Below are 19544 nucleotides of genomic sequence, written 5' to 3'. Positions count from 1 at the left end.
ATGTTGATGAGTCAGAATCGGTAGAGACAGAATCATCTACTTCAAAACATAGAAGACGCAAAAATTTGAATTTTATAATATGTAGTATGTAGGTATTTATTTTTTTATCTTCTTTGATATCAGTTGAAGTGGTTGCTCAGAATGTTCAATTAGCTGTTGGTTATTCTTCCCTAAAGTTGTATCTATTTCCTTACAATTAACATTTTAACTAGTAGATTTAACGTAGGATTTTCATTTTTTGTATTTGCGTTTGAATTTTTAACAATGTTTTCAAGCCAAACCATATTTTTCAGCAATTTATCTTGTAGATAAATTGTTGGATACATCTTGTACAGCTTCGATCGCTTTTTGCAAATTTTCTATGCTGTATTGAACTTTTGGAGTCTTTGGCATACTGAAAATGAAACATTAAAAGCCATTTCAATATTTATGCCTGTAAATTGCAAAACAAGTCTAGCAATGAGCAACTTAAACACTGCTACTGCATGGTGGCAACACTCTAATAATAATTGCCCTGGGCAATAACTATACATTAACATATGGCAATAACTGAAATGATGGTGGGCAATAACTAAAAATATACAGATTTACGTGCAGTGATTACCCACCGTTAAAATGACCGTTAGAAATCAAATTTTATCAGTTATTTTCATTGATAATGGAGGAAACACTTATAATTTCATTCATGACTATACACCATTAGTTGAATATTAAATAACTTGCAAAAAAAATTAACCACTAAGCAAGTAATTCCTTAGTAAAATTGTTAAAGTCTTTACCTGTTTGAGTAACATTTTCACCCGTCTTGACAAAATCCGCCATAACTGTTTTTTTTTAGTGTTTCCTATTGTAAATTTTAAATCTACTGTACATTGATCTCGAAGCCATCTACCTAGTAAATTCAAATCTAGCTAGAATGATTCAAAGTCAGCACCTGACAATATTATTCTTAAAGCGGGCAATCACTACCAGTGGGCAATTACTCTCTGGTTTACCCTATATGAAACTGAAAATAAAAAGAAAATTTATTACATTATGGCGAAAAACTCTCTCATTTTAAGTAGAATGATGAGTGTTTTTGGAAAAAGTAAAATAAAACATAAAAGTCAAGGCTGGGTTGCACCATCTTACTTTGACTGTAACAAACGTCAAAAATCTGTCAAGTTCCAGAAAAAAAATCCCCGATTATAGTTAAAGTTACGTGGTACAACTCAGCCTAAAAATCATCAGTAAAAGGTGTCAAGGTGTGTAAAAAAACACTTAGCTGTGTGTTGAGACTTTACTAGTGATAACAACATTGACTGTAAAGTCATGACTTGCGACTGTGACGAGTGACTTGACTGACTCGGACAAGGAACCCAAAGCTCCGAGCCCCCGGATGGTTCCAATCCACTCCTGCGCATCCAAACACCTCCGAGGTGAGTCTTGTTCTGTAATATGTTATTGTAGGTAGACAGATGTTCTTGAGTTATTGTTACACTAATGTTACAAAAAGTACCTACAATATTACTGGAGATGTTGTTGAAAGTAGAGTCAACAGAAAAAATCGATGATAAAAATCTGAAATTCATACTTTATTACAACTCTGCAGCATTAAAGAGATTTTAAAATAAGTGAATGTAAAATATAGTTATCTAAGAATAGCTACTGATGCCACAAAGTTCAGACGCGAAGTATTAATTTCTTATTTTAATCATCAACATACTGTTAACTGTACTTTCATAAACATAAGTATCCAGTAAAAAATATCAAAATCGGTCTATCCGATAAGTATTTAATGTATCGTACCATCCGTAACTAATAAAATACCCCTATTTTTGTATCGTGGGTTAAATTTAACTTTGTATTCTTTAAATTATCTCTATTTGTATGTCAAAAAGTGGTATTCTTTATACATGTTGCAAAAATCTATGAAAAACACGAATTTTATTATTATTTGACATTAACTCAAGAACATCTGAATGGGTGATACTGGTTCGTAGCTAAGACGTAATTTTTAGGTAATGTAGTAAGTATTATTAGTACTAATAGCAAATTGTAAATAAGGATAACACTTAAAATAAATTAATTAATAGACACAATATAGGTAACATAATTTATTTTGTCAATTCAAGTCTAGCTATTTTGATCTTTTTTTGGAAATATAGTTTTAAAAGAAGGTTTTTTTCAACCAAAAAAGAAGGACGTTTCCTTTTTTTTAAGTTAGTTAATTATCTCACACCTAGGCTAGGCTACATTAAATAAATTAAAAAAATATTGATTTTTGTTTGTAGTGTTTTACTATTCAATGGCATTCACCTTTTCAAAATTAGCATACAAATAATAATAAAGTATTTAATAATGTCTGACCCTGAGTTTTAATAGACTATCTTTGTGTCTAGTTAGCTGTAATTAGAAATTAGTAACTAACAATTAGCACTCTATTTGCATTGCGTATGTTTGTTGCACAAACTGTGTCTAATAAGGTTACATTGCAGCCATATGAATGGTCATAATGTCGTTACAATTTACCAGGTTGGAAATATAGCCGGTAACATTTCCAAACTTCTTTCACTGAGAATATAACGCTACAAGGAAATTTCTTACCTCTACACGTAGTGTACGGTAGCGTAATGTAGTGTCATATACATCATACTCATTTGTATGAGAAATACACTACACATTGTGTTGATAATGGATGCGTGCTGCCTTTTGAATTATAGTAAAAATTAAATCTTTCTTGATTTTATTAAATTTTTTATCATCATCATCAGCCCTTTACAGTCCACTACTGGACTATGAGCCTCCTCCACTATAGTGGAGGGTTTTGCCATAATCCCCACGCTTCGCAGGCGGGTTGGAGATCGCAGTTTAAAAGATTGATGTTTTTCAGAGAGCGCTGCACTGCAAATTTTTTATATTGCTATGGTAATGAACACGTCCTATGGCTGCAATCATACAATTTAGTCTTGTGACTGTTCCTTGCAACTATGTTACGTTATTTTATTCACTACAATTTCTCTTTCTGTAAATATTATTTAAACAATATGAAAATTGAAAAAAAAAAAACTAAGTACCTATAATATACCTACCTAAACATACTCTAAGGCTGAGTTGCACCATCTTTTTGAACTTTGACAAACGTAAATAATCTGTCAAACTCCATACAAAAAACAACTGGTTTGTGTTATTGTTACGGTTAAAATAAGGTGGTGCAACTCAGCCTAAGTTAAGATAATGATTAAGCAATATAGTGAGCTCTTACAACAAACTTTTATTTCTATGTAAAAAACAAATAAAAAATATAACATTGACATCATTTTAAAAAATCGTAAATAGTCATAATTAATACTTAAACATTGTAAGAGTTCACGCAACTCTAACTTTTTACCCAATCTAAATAAGAACTAAACTCTTTCAGCCTTCAACACAAACGCTATAGTCTATGATAACACCCCGTGGAGACCAGGGAGGGACATGCCGGTAGATGAGAAGCCAAGTTCTGAAGAAGATGAGCGGAGACTCAAGAACTTGGCAACGAAGGTCATGTCCAATGGAGTGGAAGTGCTGGTTAAGGATAAAAACCCTGACGGAAAACTGGACCAGGTAATATAAAACTCCATTTTACTGTAAATTCTTTAAGGGGTTATCAATATTGAACATTATTCTACCCTCACTTTATCTTGTTGCACAAGATCAAATAAAGATTTGTCTATAGTAAAATTTTAATGAAATTAAATAAATAAAGACCAACTTATAATGCACTAACGATCTTTAATATCTTAAAGACAGATGTGTTTCAGTACACATCTATTTATTTTGTAAACACATTAATGCTTATAGTAGATGATCATCAAAACAATCGAATATTCTCAGACTAGATACCTTATCTTAGCTATTTTATAAGATGTCTGAAGAACTGATGTTGTTAATATTAATAGCCTTTTTGTGCCTAAATGGTTGGTTGTTGTATTTTAGCGGTATAAAGCAAACGACGATCATTTAAAATAGTCGCACCATCATTAAATTAAATTTTATGTCCTCAGCGAAAACTTAAGCTCATGCACCTTCCTTCACCATCGTATCACCACGTCAGCTCATCATCACCACCCAAACAGACATTGCTATCGTCTGCTGTAGCGACAGTTGTCAACCGACAACAAATAAGCGCACTCTTCCCACTGCACCAGCTTATGCAGCATAACTATATCATCAAGACTTGCATGACCACATACACGTATCTGACCACAGTGGTCCAGAACAAAAGAAGTGCTATATCTACATTCGAAACGATAGTGTCAGTTGTAACCACAGAATCTCTGACGAATTTGTACGCATCAGACATTTTAGCTGAGCTTAAGCCAACAAAAGTAAGATTTGGGACCCTAAAAGAACTACCCTGGTGGATAATCCGAAGTGATGACCCTAGCTGGTTGTGAGCCCCAGATAATACCACTAAAAGGCTTGGTGAACCCTTGCCCAATAATTACCCAAACAGACCTTCTGCTAATAATTTAAAATGTCTCCTACTAATTTAAGTCTCATTACCATATTATTCCAATATGACCCTTTCATCCTAATTAATTTACCGAGTAATCTATTGCTTTTTCTAAAACTGTGTTCATTACATTTCAGACCAAATACATGGAGGTGAAAACAATCCAGTCATCGGTCCCCAGCAGTATGTTCATAAATAACTTCCCTAAAATCGATAAAAGGATAGATAATGAGGACCTTGACAACTTCGATTTGATACAACCCTCAGAGGTCGGCCATGCTCCTTGCACGACCACCTCATGCTCATGCAGTCATACCAAAACTGAAGGACTCAAAACGAAATACACTCAAATCGATGCTTCAGCACCCTCAAAATACGGACTTAAGACTTCAAAGTATGGATCAACGAAGTTCGACTTAAGACCCACCCATAAAGAAACTTTGGACAAGAAAACTAAATACGGTCCGTATGAATACGAAAGTAATCAGCAAGCGCCTACTGATAAAATTGTAGAGAAATACACTGAAGTTATTAATGACTACTCGGATGAGAAAGACACAAGTTCCGTAGAAGAAAGCGAACTATTAACAAACGAGCAGGCACCAAATCCGCCGAAAAACAAAGTGTCTAATAACAAGAACCCAGAGAAAACTAAGCCTGAAAAACCACAAAAACCCAATAAAAACAAATTCGTTGTAGCAGATCTTCTGAAACTTGGGAGCTTAGGAATCAAAAGCCTGTCACAGTTAGCGCCTGTCATCGAAAAAATGACTGGTGGTTTCATAAAGCGACAAGACACTAACAAAACAACCTCAACCACAACAACCACTGTAAAACCAGCTGTAAAACTTACCGCATACAATGTTAACAAACGAGTCGACACTGACGTTGAGATGAAACCTAATAACTTTCCCATTTACATTCCTGTTGATGAGCTAGAAACGTCTGAGTCGCAGATGATCTTCACAAATGCTACTTTGCATCAGAATCTGGCGTGGGCAGCTGAACACAAGCAACCTAAAGCCCACATAGTCCCACCTAAAATAGTTCACGAAAGTCCACTTGTCAACGGCGGCATACCTATTAGTCCCGGTGAAATAATCACGGCCAACTCAGATGTCATAGTCGGAAAGCCAGCCGTGGGCGGGCCATTAACCTTGGCCGCGAGTGGAATCAAGTTACAAAACCCGGTGAGCCCACCTATCGACAGTTTTGTTGCTGGCAATGAGGAGTACTTGATCAGAGACAAAGCTCCTTACAACGAGCAGTCTTTATTAGCCACTAAAGTCGACGACTCGTTTGATCTAAGGCCACCGCAATTACCGAAGGTAAAATCCAAACCAAATAGAATGCCGAGACCCACTCAACCTCCACATGTTCATCAAAATCTCTTGTCACCCAATCATGCACCTCACCGGAATCCTTCAACAAATGTACCGCAAAATGACGTTTTGATGAAAACAGAACACATAAAAAATACAAACACAATTTTAGGTAATCATGGTCGGCCAGCTTTCCTAGATTACATTCCTTCTCTAGGAAACCCTACACCTTCTTCTATAAAACATCACGTCGACTTTTCAACTTTGAATGAAGATGAAGAGATTCCAGATAATAACCCAAGTTCGTCTGAAATCATTAACACTAGAATAAGAACTGACGGTGATTACGGCATTAATAGTAATACTGATTCAAGTAAGCCGTTCTTAGTTGACATTCAGCCTTCACGAGTTGCCAACGTTTTGATACCTCATGGAAGTTCCACGGCCTTAGTATTTGCTGGCTCATCGGAACCACATAAGACTGGAGATTATGTAGATGATCCATTACCTTATCCAGAGCCTGGATACTTCGGCAGCTTCAGTATAGACGCACCACAGATGACAAACGTGCATAATGTGGCTCCAAGTAATAACAAACAGTTCTTGCCAACGCCTGAAATTCAATCACCTATGAATTCTTACAAGCCTTCGTCACCACAGTACAAAGATCAGCCACCCAGAAATGATTTGAAAATTAAATGGAAAGAAACAAAACGCCCGTATGAATTTAAAATTCCACCACCTACTAGTAACCAAGAAACACACGTGCAAGTTGGTCCTCAAATAACCGCGTATAATCCAGATATCTATCGTCATAATGACGGAAACTTTGAGAAATACAATCATGTAAGGGGTGGCGACAAACCAAAGAATGGTAAAGACGTCATTGACAAAGAATACGAAAACTATTTAGCTGTGCCACCGCCTCCACCTCCAAAGATGCATTTCAATTCTGAATCTATGTACGAGAAAAATAAACCTCATCTGCAAAGGCCGGTTGTCCACACAAAACCGGTGCAAGATATGAAACTATTCTTGAACATTCAACACCCTGTGCCTGTCACGCCCAAACATGAACAGTTGCCTCCGAAAGTCACATCTGAGATCTATTTCGCTTCACAGTCTCCTAATAATAAACCGTCTCCGACATACACTATTCATATTCCGCCAGCACAAGGCTCTCACTATTCTGGAAATTCTTATGACTCGTCAAAGAATGTGCAAGTAAATAAAAACCCCAATCCTAGTCATAATTCATTCTCAGTATACCCATCTCCAAATGTCGCAAATAAGTCAATACTAACCAATGAAATACACGATAAAGATAATACGTATACCGTCACTTTAAATACTGCCACAAATGTCGCTAGCAACGTAGGCGACAGTGGCCAAGTAATAGGCTCGAGTGTACCTGTTCCTGTTGGTGTTTCAACAAACGTTGGCCAAATGAATACAGACATCCCTATTGGCACAAACTTCGCTATTAGAGTGGAAGACGGCCCTTCACCTTTTGAAAGTTACGATCTACATGAAAAGCCAAGCCCTGCAGTCATATACAATGATCGTCCTCATTCTCATATTGAAGTCACAGTTGGAGACAACAGATGGAATAAAAGTACAACTCATGATACTGACTCAAAATATTACTCAACTGTACAGAATATTAATGTGCATAAGCCAGCGCCACCCAGAAATCCTCCTAAGAAGATTGAAAACCAGTCAATACCACCTTCTTTGAACAGTCACGCTAATTTCCCAATGGTAAATGAATTCACAACACCAAATAGTGTAAATGAGGATGTTAAACCTGTGACGGAGTACATAGATGATATAAAAATAAGTAGTCAACAAAGGCCAGCCAAATTAATTCCAAATATACCTACTAATTCCCACGGTTGGTATTCTAGTGGTCTAATAAATGAGAATACTTTAAGTAACATTAACAATATCAAAGTCGAAGCAACAACACGAAAAGTTATACCAGTATCACAAGATTACAATAAAGATAGTATTCCCGACTTCGGACAGAAAATTTCTAGTGTTGGTAAACCTCCTTCAGAATTTTGGCCACAAAATGGAGCACCAGCTCTGGTAAGCTTTAATCTTGGAAAACCATTCTCAAAACCTTCAACTGAAAGACCACAGTATGTGGATATTCCTTCTAGAACAACAAAGCCGTTCAGTATTAATAATTACAACCCAACTTATATATCAAACTTTGATTCTGTAAGACAACCGGCTTATGACATACCAGTAAGAGACAATAGTGACGAAACAACTACAGCTAAGACTGTTAGAGTTTCAACTGAAAGACCAAAGCCAGTTTATGAAAACTCAGAAGAAATATACGACGGCGAGGAAGAGACTGAATCACATAGCGAAGCTGACGGTGAAGTTAGTTTGGAATCAATGAAGATACCTGTCGTTAGCTCTTCTAGTGAAATAGAAACTAATGCAAAATCATCTACAGAAATCACACTCCTTCAAGATGAAGTACTTAATTCCCAAAAAGATAACTCAAACAAAAATGTCGGATTCGTACAGTTTAACCCTGGCACGCAAACTGAAAAACCTTTTGGAACATTTAATAAATCGAAACCCTTCCAATCAAATACTATTAAACCAATTTACGAAAATCCTCACTATCAAAGTCAAAAACCACGGCCGTTTACAATCAACAGTGCTACAACATTGGATCACCAATTGCAACAGCCTCACTGGCAGATAAATCAACTGATGGAAAACTCTACGAATATGTCGTATGAAGAAAACCTTGAATTGAATTTAGGTGAAGAATTAAGCACTGCAGCGTCTTCAACAAAACGACCGCCTTCGACGCAGAGGATTCCACCTTATAGGCACACACCACCTGAATCAAAATACAAACGACCACCAAGACCTATTTTCTCAAGACCGAACAATGTGTCAGCAGTAAATGACACAAATTCAAACATAATAACATCTACCGTTCACATTAAAAACAAGAAACCTCTAATAGTGGAAAAGGGTACCGAAAGGCCTCTATCACCGACATACACAATAACAAGTACTTCAGACTTCAATAGATCATCCAGTGAAATAATTGACTTGTCTCCTCCTCCACCAACGATGGATTATAACTTCAAGCCATCGACCAATGATGAGATGATAATGGGTATGAGTCCACCACCGCCTATGACTCCACCAGCCATAAGACCTCCTACCAGAGCTCCAGTTACTCCCCGTCCTATTCCTGTCAGAACACCTCCACAATACAGACCGACAAAGCCTCCACGAACAATGCCTCCTAGAATACCAATGACACAAAGACCATTAAGAAAACCCATCAACAGAGATGAAGTATCTACGTACCGACCTAGCTATGACATTTTGAAAAATATGCATCGACCATCTATTATTCGTGATCAACCTTCTTCTCAACTACTTCCTCCTCCACGAGAGATACCTTCCAGAGTTGTCAACACTGTAAATGAAATCCCTGTACCTACAGCTAGTCTAGCTTCAGTGCCAAACCTAGTTTTCCCAACGCCGATATCATCTGGTTGGCTAACATCATCTGGAATAGATTTCTCGTCTAGTTTCAACTTTGGTCCTACTCCGATTCAGTTCCCTGAAGTTATCGAACCATCTAGAGCTCCTGAGGTTATAAACGAACCTTCATCATCAGAGAATTCATATTCATATGAAACTGAATCATCATCAGAACACGTCGAAGTTACAAGTTCTGAAAAACCTGTGACCGAAGATAGAGTATTTACAACAACGAAAGAATCAAGCGTAGAATCTATTACACAAAAGGTTACTTCAAGTAACGAGGAAAATATTAGCGATTCTGTAGCCAATGAGTCTAGTCAGGAAGATCAAACCACCGATCGAATGAAAGTAGTCCCGATCGTTAACAATTATAGAAATAGGACTCGAAAACCATACCCAGTTCGTAATGAGGACAGAAAAACTTCAACTAGCAAATATAGACTACCGAAACCAACGTCAATAATAACGCCTACTAGGACATTCAGTCGTCCAGAAATCTTGTATCCAACTAGGCATACTTCGATACGTAAAATAGTAAGACCAATACCTTCGCGATCATCCCCTGAACCAGTTGTAGATATTGAACCAACACACATTATAGAAAGCTCTAAAACATTCATAGACGAACATATTATAAAACCAACGACAGTGCTGGAAGACTCTGTATTGCCTAGTGTATCATTGCTTGGCAGCAGTAGTCTAGGGGATCGCCCAATATCAAGTATAGTTACACCAAGCTTAGACGATGTGCCAGTAAACGTTAAACCCACTCACCACGCTGGTAATGAAGTTAAAATATCTGACGAAGCAGTACCGACTAAGACTGAGTTTAGGACTGCAGTGATTACTTTGACTAAGACGCTATCTGAGTCACCAAAGACGATTTCAAGCATAAATTACGTAAACTTGACTCACACTTTGACAGTAACGCATACAGAAACAAGTCTTGTCAGTCAATCAGAAGGAGCTATTACACAAACATTAGTGCTTACTAACACACACACGTCTACGATAGTTGATGTTGTGACAGAAACTCACACGCAGGTTCAGCCAACGACTATTATAGAGACCGTGACGAAACACATTCCCATTGTCCAAGTTACTCCTACATCAGTGAAAGAAGCACCGGCTAAGACTCAAATACCTTTGGACGACATTTCTATGTCCTACGAAGATAATGACAATCTCATCATTAAAGACAAGGATACAACAGAAAACATTATTCAGAAGATTGAATCTGAAAGCGAAGGGGACAACGACACCTTCTTTGTTGTGATGAATAAGTCACAAAATGGTGGGCAAGCGCCTCCGGTAAATACTGAAATTGAGCTGGGAGATTACGATGGAGTGACCAGAAATGAGCAAGTTAACAGTAACGGCGTCTCGCAAGTTCTATTCGGTGATATCTTTTTGGCTGGAACTCCTTATTTGGAGACCAAAAACGTTGTTGATACTCCAGGTAACAATATCAATGACTTTATTAGAACCTTAATATACACTTACGTATCTATATTGTTTTTTTTTTCGTATTATAGGTGTAGCTTATGGTAAGGAATGTCAGCCAGACTGCAAGGCGTCTCGCAATGAGCGTTGCCAGAGAATAGATGGAATTATGAAGTGTGTATGCCGACCAGGTTTTGCTAGAATGTTCCCGGATAGACCATGTAAACGTGAGTAGAAATCTAGGATTTGTTTTCAGATTTTCTTCTAAAATAGTCACCCAGATTCAGGTTTATAAATTGATGTCTATCTTCAAGTGAAATAAAAGTCTAAGAAATAATAATTGAGAGACGATATAAGGATGTAGCACACTTATCAACCTAGAAAAGGATCGTAACCGTATCAATTCGAGGCGAACAGTATTCTTTGCTGCATTTCCATACTGCAACGCACACTTATCCACACCGTACGTAGCGTAAACGCCTCGCCTCGCGGTTGACAGCGCGCGAAAGGCGATGACAGCTCGCGTAAGGCGATATGGTGTTAATCCCTTCCCGAGTTGATAAGTCTGCTATGACCTTAATAAGGCCGGCAAACATTTTAAGCCAGGAATTCACAGTAACAAACAGTTTTCAAATTCTCAACCCTCACCGATGTTTTTCAGCAACATACACCTACTCAGTGAAACTGGCCCTCGGTTCCCAAGGGAATGAGCGTCTCAAATTCCACGAGAATCTCTCCGACAACTCCAGCAAGCAGTACCATGCTCTGGCTATGGCCACCCATGAGGGTATCAACAGGATGGTCATGCAATCAGACCTCAGAGACGTGTACCATGGGGTTCACATCACAGGTTTCCATCCAGTGCAGATCAAGGAAGACGATGGAAAAATGTACCAAGGCGTGATGAACGACTTCTATGTACAGGTATTTTAGCAGTAATATTAAACAATATCGTTTAAAAGTAAATGGAATTTAGACTTACACACACAACGACAATAAAAAGTGATAATTTTACCAACAAATAAAGCCAAACATCATGAATGTGAATCCCCATTTCCCTTTCAATCTACCTACCTAGTGATTTGAATCAGTCTATGATGATTGCAAAGTAAAGGTTTTTCTGATAGAGTCTATTTAATTATCAAACTGTCAGTTTTTATTAGCGCGAAATACTCGTATATTAAAATTACATAGCATTTAGAATCGCTTCTCAAACTAATCTGCCTTAGACAATTCGATTTTTTTCAAGTTATTTATATAAAGTTATAATTATAATATAGGTAATGTGGTAAAAAAACAGCATAGTTGACACAAATTAAATTAATAACTACTCTTCCAAAGACAGTGGGCACTTTTTACGAACCATTATTAGAAATAAAATGACCGAGCATTGTAATAAAATGTAATGGATGAAATTCAATTACATGCTTCAATAGTTTAAAAGCAGTTACGGCTTTTGTGTTAAATTTGATGTCATCATTGCTCTACTTCATTGCCATTGTCGGGTACGTTTAGAAAAGGGCCATTATAATATCCGTGTCAATTTTAAACGTCTCTTTGGGTACTCTCTTTATAGTGACGTTAACATATCCAGATATGGCATGGTACTTTTACTTTTTTAGAAAATTATTTTTGAAATGTTACAACACTATCTGTTAGCAGCGCAGTGTCACTTTATGTTTTGTTTTTGTCAACTTATTTCTTGCTTACCTTCAGTAGGTATTTGGTTTTCATGATTATTAAAGTACAAAAGACGAACTTAATGTCATATAGAATTCTCTCCCAGTCAATCTTTGGGCCAAGTAGAAAAATTGCTGAGATTCTTGATTAATCCCTTGTTTTCCAGCTTTCCGATAATGCTCACGAAAGCCGTCTGAAGGAGGTCATCGAGAAGTACCTGCGAAACAACAACTACAGCCTAGGAGGGACCGACGTCCACGCTGCCTCTGACCTGGTGGACAGACTGGATGTCAGTGGTATGTATTGTTGTAGAGTTCCGTACCCGAATGTTTATACAGTCAACATCAAATAAATCGCACTTTAAAGATTTTCTTCTGACACAATTATGGTACCCCAACAATATTGGTGTTATTTGAAAGCCCAATAAATATCCTTAAAGAAAAATACATTTCATTTCTAAATAAATGATTAACATATACCATAAATGTGACTTGAAAATAGACCTCACTTTGGGCTCACCTCTGGGATCAATTAGACCAATTTTTATAGTTATAAAACCAAATAAAGATATCACGTGTCCTCTTTAGCAGATGGATAGCGATTAATCCCAACTTAACAGTTTTATAGTCATAAAAAATGGCTATAGCGTAACTACCTATTTTTTGAAGAAGTGACTCTGGATCCTTGTAAAGACACATTTTTGGGGTAAAAACCTTTCCTTTAATGAAATGAAGTTTAGAACTAGGCTTTCAAATGGTACCAATGTTGGTGGGAAGTGGGGATGCATCCCAACTAATATTATAAATGCGAAAGTAACTCTGTCTGTCTGTCTGTCTGTCTGTCTGTCTGTCTGTCTGTTACGCTTTCCCGCTTAAACCTCGCAACCGATTTTGATGAAATTTGGCATAGAGATAGTTTGAGTCCCGGGAAAGAACATAGGATAGTTTTTATCCCGGTTTTTGAAACAGGGACGCGCGCGATAAAGTTTTTCTGTGACAGACAAAATTCCACGCGGGCGAAGCCGCGGGCGGAAAGCTAGTACGTTATAAGTGCTTGTCGCGGGAGGTGCGATTTATTTGATGCCGAGTGTATTACCACTTTAACAAAGAAATAAACAAACCGATCGAGTTAACTGCGCACCAGGCAGCCGTGACGTCACATTGACGCAATGAGTGGGAGGGAGAGTCACATTCCAGCGAAGTGCGTAGTTTACTCTATCGAGTTGTAAGGCCCGCTACGCTGCGTGAAGCGGAATCCGCGCTCGGAAAGCCCTTTGAAATCCGCTTCACGCATCTGTAGACCTAAAATGAAAAAGAAAAATTATGTGTATACTAGGTATTTAAAGAAAGTAGCATTTTCTAAATAGATCCGACCGGGATTCACTCCTATGATCCATTCCAAAGGTGACTGCGTCATCATTCCTAGTAACCATTCTTTCAAAACCCTGTCGGCAGGGTCTACTTGAAGCACTTCAGTAAACCATCTAGATGTCACTAAAAACCAAGAGTTTTTGCGATTCGTAACCATTCTATTGTTATTTTTCACAGACTTCGACGAGTGCACCAGCGGGCAGTTCCACGACTGTTCCGAGCATGCGCAGTGCTTCAACCTGCGCGGGACCTACACCTGCAGCTGTCTCGAAGGCTTCGCTGATCTCAGCGTCAACACTTTGTACCCTGGAAGGATCTGTTCTGGTACGTGTAATATAGTTATTTAAAAACAAATAATAAAGCACACATTAAGAGCAATCACTGTGTACATCGCAAAAATTGCGTTTTGGAACTTTTTTCAGTTTTTGCTCTTAAAGTTATTTAAAACTAGTAGGTAAGCGCTTCTGAAGTAGCGAAGTGTATAGGTACTTAATGTCCATTAGGTTTAAAACAAGATAAACCCAACCACAGCCACTCCATCCTACTAATATTATAAATGCGAAAGTTTGGATGTCTGGATGTCTGGATGTTTGTTACTCTTTCACGCAAAAACTACTGAACGGATTTTGTTGAAACTTTACAGTATTACTGTTTGTAACCCAGATTAACATACAGGATATTATTTATGCCGATCTGTGACACTAAATTTCACGCGGGTGAAGCCGCGGGCAAAAGCTAGTAGCTCTATAACCCTTGGAAGGTAGTAAATTTTTCCCGAAAAATCTAAAGATAGTTCGGTATCGGAGTCCAAAACTCTACCGCTCTAGATGGAAGAGGCAGAATGCTTTCTAAGCAAATTAGGTAAGGATGAATGGGACAAAACGAATAAATGACGCAGGGAATGATTATATAAAAAAGCTAAGTAGGAAAGGAATAGTAGAAGTAAAGATGGATTTGATACGGAATATTAACTAAGCTTTGACCATTTTTAAATATTCTTCTTCTTTTGCCTCACCTTATCCCGAAACCTATTTCAAACATTGATTGTTAATATTCCAGCCGAGCCGGTGGGCTGCGAGCGCTGCAACTACCACGGCGCGTGCTACTCGCGCGACGACCGCCGCGTGCTGTGCGAGTGCTTCCAGTGGTATGCCGGCAGCTCGTGCCAGATCAACCTCAAGGGTAAGTGAAGATAGTTGCCATACCAGGAAGCAATGGGTTCCAGCCCCTTGCTGCTTGCATTACAAGAGTTAGCGAAATGCATGGTTTGAGCTGGAGCAATGCCGGCTTTTGATAAAGCTGCAGATAGTTTAGAATAAATGCAGTATACCGCCGAGTGGTCACAGCAAAGTAGAATAGAACCACCTCCACTATTGCTGTGAATGTCATAAAAGATGATCAAGGGAGAAATAGACATATTGGAAAACTTGATGTAAATACGCACATCAAGTTTTCCAATTCGTTAAGCCCGCGTGGGAGGGAAGAGGGAGGAGGAAATCCTTCACTAGACTCTGGTAAGAGAATCTTGCTCCTGCAATGAAGACTATAAATGACCGGCCAATGACGATTTGTGGAGGCTTGATGTGAGCTCTTAGCCATCTTTTACAACATCCACTGGAAAAGTAAAAGTTAGTCCTTTCTACACAACTAGAATCACACGTCCTATAGCATAGGCCCACAATCTTTCATAATTTGTATCCACCATTTCCAGTGCTAATCTGTTAATTATTTCACCAATCATTCCAGTGGTGCTGATCTCCCTGGTGGTAGCGGGAGCCTTGCTATCAGTGGTGCTGGCAGCGTGTGCAGTGGTAGCGTGCAGTCGCCCGCGCAGGCAGCCGCGCTCCATCGTCGCTTGTATACAGAGCATGCCGAGTTTGCACCAGGTACAGTCTAGAATCTTCTTGATGCCTATGGTAGTTTTTAGGTAGAGAGACCTTTGTGGTCACTTATTGCCAGATGAATCTAAGAAAGCCGCTGACGGCTTCCAAAAACCCACTTATAAATTACATATTTTTCAGGTACAATATTTTAGTTTGAAACCCTGTTCTTTCTTTGAGGGTTTCAAGCTAGCAGCTGTCTTGACTATTCAACTTACGGCTTGCGTTTTCTTAGCAGCCAACGTTTTTTACGTGACCAAGCTGTAACTTATACTTGCTATACATATTTTGACGAGATGGGAAAAATGATCCCGTTACAGCTATGGTTACTCTACTTCAATGACGTTGACCTCTGTTATATCATGGGTGATTTGGTGGACTGAAACTCTCTAGATGTGCCAAGGCATATATTACAATAAATTCACACCTACCGTACCTACCTATTATGAACTTTTGTATTTGATAATTTCAGGGAGCCATGCCATCAAAACAAAGAGCAGATAGAAGAGCCCTGATCAGCGAGAGGCCGGAGTCTGGTGACGCGTCTAGCGTTCAGAATGCGTCTCTACCCTACATGCCCACAAAGGTAACTTTTATAGCTTTTTTCATTTAAAACTTATAGTCATAGTCATTTATTTCATAAACAATAACATTATCGTACTCGTATGGGAAATTACAAAAACTCGTTGGCCAGAGTGGGGACTGGGGAGTGTAGGCCGAATCCTCCATTTTCCTCTGGTAAATAAGTGAGGATCATTCTCTTAAGGCTGATTTACAAAATCAAAAAATCAAAATCAAAAATATTTATTCAGTTTAGACCACAAGTGGCACTTATGAACGTCAATAGAAAATAATAAAAAAAGAAAAGGTAGCCCTTATGGGGCACTTTACATGTCTCCTTATCTTTTGGGCCCTACCAGCGCTTCGAGACAAACATATGGCAAGTGCTGAGAAGAAACGCCGGAACAAACTCAGTCACCACTTATTGCCAGGAATTATCTAACGGTAAGAATAGTCAAATTTAAGTACATCAAATATGTGCAGACTGAACTGACCACGCATCCTTGTCATCAATATAGTCTCGAACCTTGTAGTACCCTTTGGACATAAGGGTAAACACACACGTAACAACACGTAGGTAATCTACTTAATACGTGTAAATCAGCCTTTAGTGACAAATTACCTGTGTTGTAATAAGTAATCTTCTGTCGGCCGTCTGATTTGGTGGTTTAGGTCCTTATCTACTGTGACAATACTCAAAGTCCGAGATACATATGTATAGATAGTGTATATGGGTGTGTATGGTATCTTACTAATCTGTTATGTTATGTCATATTTGTAGTATAGCCTGACCAGGAACATAAAAACCCTGGCATAGAGGCGCGTCAATTGCATTTGATAGTGCAACACTGAGTACAGTCGTACCTGTGTTAAATTAATAGGCTAACTTTATGTATCAGGATTCAGGATTACGGGTTAATTTGATATTTTCATAAATTAACGAAAAAATATTATTATAGGTAACCTGGTTTAAATAAATTAAAAGAAACCATCAATCGAGCTAGTAGGATTTATTTCATTATTTATCAATAATCAAATTCAGAACTTGAATATTCAACTGCAATGTCTGCTCATGAACGCTTCAAATTCGGTACTTCTTTCCCAATTCCATAAAATTCAACACTTAGAAAGTGACAAAAAACTTTAAAATAGGTAGTTGAAACAAACCACAGCTAATTTTTATAGTGGACTGTACTATACGATAAACATGTCAGTCAATTTGACAACCTTTGTTGGAAACATTATTCAATGAAAATATTGTCCGAACCCTTGGTATTTCTCTTCGACAAATACTTTAACACATTGTGAACCACTTTTCTTTCACGACTATAAAAAGATTTTAGCAATTTCATTCACAAAATCAATTGCGCACATTTAAAATAAAGTTTGTTTACACTTTGACAGCAATAGACTGACATGCAAGGTGACATGTCAATGAAGTTTTTAGTTACTGTTGCCATTAAAAGAAATTAGTACCATTAGTTTTCCGCAACATGGCGAGGGTTTTTATGTTCCTGGTCAGGCTATACTAGACGGTACTGTTAAAATGCTACTTTAGTCATACTTCTTCTGTCTCATTTTATGCCTTATCCCGTTACGCGGGGTCGGCTTTCCCAATCATCCGCCGCCATTTGATCCTATCTTGAACGTCTTGTTCATAGTCTTTAGTTATTTATACTTAAGGTGCGTAATATCTATTATTTTCAGCAGCGAGGGTCAGGCAAGAAGTGCGTGATGTCCGAGCCGCCCGCGCACGAAGCGCCCCCGCCCCCCGCGCCCGCCGTCATGATCCCGCGGGCGCGGCTACACCCCCACCACCAAGACAGGTTCACCCATAGTTGCTTATGCTACCCGCACTTTAGCTCCATACTGAATCATATCAAACAATGTTAGATTCGGTTTCTGAATTGAGGTTTTTAGATTGAGCGACTGAGCGTGCTCATCATCATCATCAAGTTATTTAGTATCCAATGCAGGAGCACGGCCCTCTTTAATTTACCACAGGCCTGAAGGAGAAAACGTCTACTCAGAAACCGAATTTAATGGGCTCTTTCGAAAGGTATTTTGAGCAGGACGTCATCAGACGTGGGTTTGCAAGATTGCACACGGAAAACAATTTGGTTAACCACCAAGCAAAAAGGACTTCAAAAACAGCATGCTTCATGCCGCTTGCATGCCGTGACTTGCTTCGCTGCCTCTAAAATGTAGAAAATTCCCCACGCTAGTTTTTTGCTGATGATGTTTGTTTGGTAGCTGAATGGCCTAGGCTTCTTGTAGAATTAGATGAAAATTGCCAAATTAGAGTAGAAAACTTTAAAAAGTTTTAGTACTACCTAAAATCAATGATATTATATAAAAACAAAAGCAGATATGTTATAAGCGCTCGCGCTGTGAATACTCAAATACGTCCCAATTGGGACGTCTTGTGTTTAGTCTTCGTGTGGCCTGCGTCGTGCGCAATCGCGTGCGTACCACACCGTAAATTCCTGTGTTCTTACCAAAATAAATAAAAAATGCCATCGTGTGTGTTTCGAAAGTGTACCAATTATGACTCTAAAGTAAACAAAATACAAGGGATCTCTTACCACATGTGATTATGCAAAATTATTTAGTATTTATATTTTCAATTATTTATGCAAACAATCAAGACGCCATGCGCCATGTTCAAGTTAAGAAAGAGAAAGCGATCTTGTTTTGACGTTAGAGCGATAAGGATGCGTGCGATGCGGACATAGATTAGTTAGTGCAGAATCGTTAAAACTATAGCTATCTCTTTCATTTGCGTGCTATTTCGTATCTTTTGTTTCACTTATCAGTTACATTTGTCAATGTGTGCAATTTGGAATAGCTCGGCACGGATTAAAATCGTAATTTCTATGAACGTAACATATCTATAGTTCTATAATATCATTGCCTAAAATGGATAAAATATATTTTGATGATGATTTCTCTGTGGTAAACCTTTGATGTATCAAGCTCTTGTTACACTAACATTTTTTATTGTAGCCGAGAGAATATTTCAAAGAAGCTTAGCCTAGAACTGAGTAGCGAGGCGAAGCTGATCAGCTACTTGGAGTCAGGAGCTGTCAACAATGATGATGAGGTAATGTACTCAATATAGAGACAATTGGCACAAGGCCAAGGATATTTATTTATTTACTTTGTTATAACTGTGAATATTTTCAGATGAGAAGGAAGCATAGTATGGAATCTTCTTACAGCGCGAATAAGGACAGGCATAATAAACAAGGTATGTATTACTTATTTATTTTGACAC

General features: G+C 38.1%; 1 protein-coding gene across 4 annotated transcripts in view; it reads left to right on the top strand.

Moving 5' to 3' along the window:
- Positions 1-19544, top strand: part of LOC135084268 (uncharacterized) — a 144520-nt gene that overhangs the window by 120669 nt on the left and 4307 nt on the right. For 2 of the 4 annotated variants that reach the window (XM_063979053.1, XM_063979051.1), the window contains exons 3-15: positions 3401-3585; positions 4026-4349; positions 4615-10792; positions 10869-11003; positions 11438-11700; positions 12623-12752; positions 14004-14150; positions 14886-15008; positions 15573-15712; positions 16179-16292; positions 17975-18093; positions 19274-19370; positions 19454-19517. In XM_063979053.1, the coding sequence (XP_063835123.1) occupies positions 3401-3585; positions 4026-4349; positions 4615-10792; positions 10869-11003; positions 11438-11700; positions 12623-12752; positions 14004-14150; positions 14886-15008; positions 15573-15712; positions 16179-16292; positions 17975-18093; positions 19274-19370; positions 19454-19517 (8019 nt within the window). The remainder of the gene's footprint in view (positions 1-3400; positions 3586-4025; positions 4350-4614; positions 10793-10868; positions 11004-11437; positions 11701-12622; positions 12753-14003; positions 14151-14885; positions 15009-15572; positions 15713-16178; positions 16293-17974; positions 18094-19273; positions 19371-19453; positions 19518-19544) is intronic. The other 2 variants (XM_063979052.1, XM_063979054.1) reach the window with 2 other exon arrangements.

The sequence above is a fragment of the Ostrinia nubilalis genome, chromosome 25, assembly GCF_963855985.1.
Source record: "Ostrinia nubilalis chromosome 25, ilOstNubi1.1, whole genome shotgun sequence".
NCBI classification, from domain to species: Eukaryota; Metazoa; Arthropoda; class Insecta; order Lepidoptera; family Crambidae; genus Ostrinia; species Ostrinia nubilalis.
Note: the sequence above shows the minus strand (reverse complement) of the source record. Positions and strands in the feature narration are given on the sequence as shown.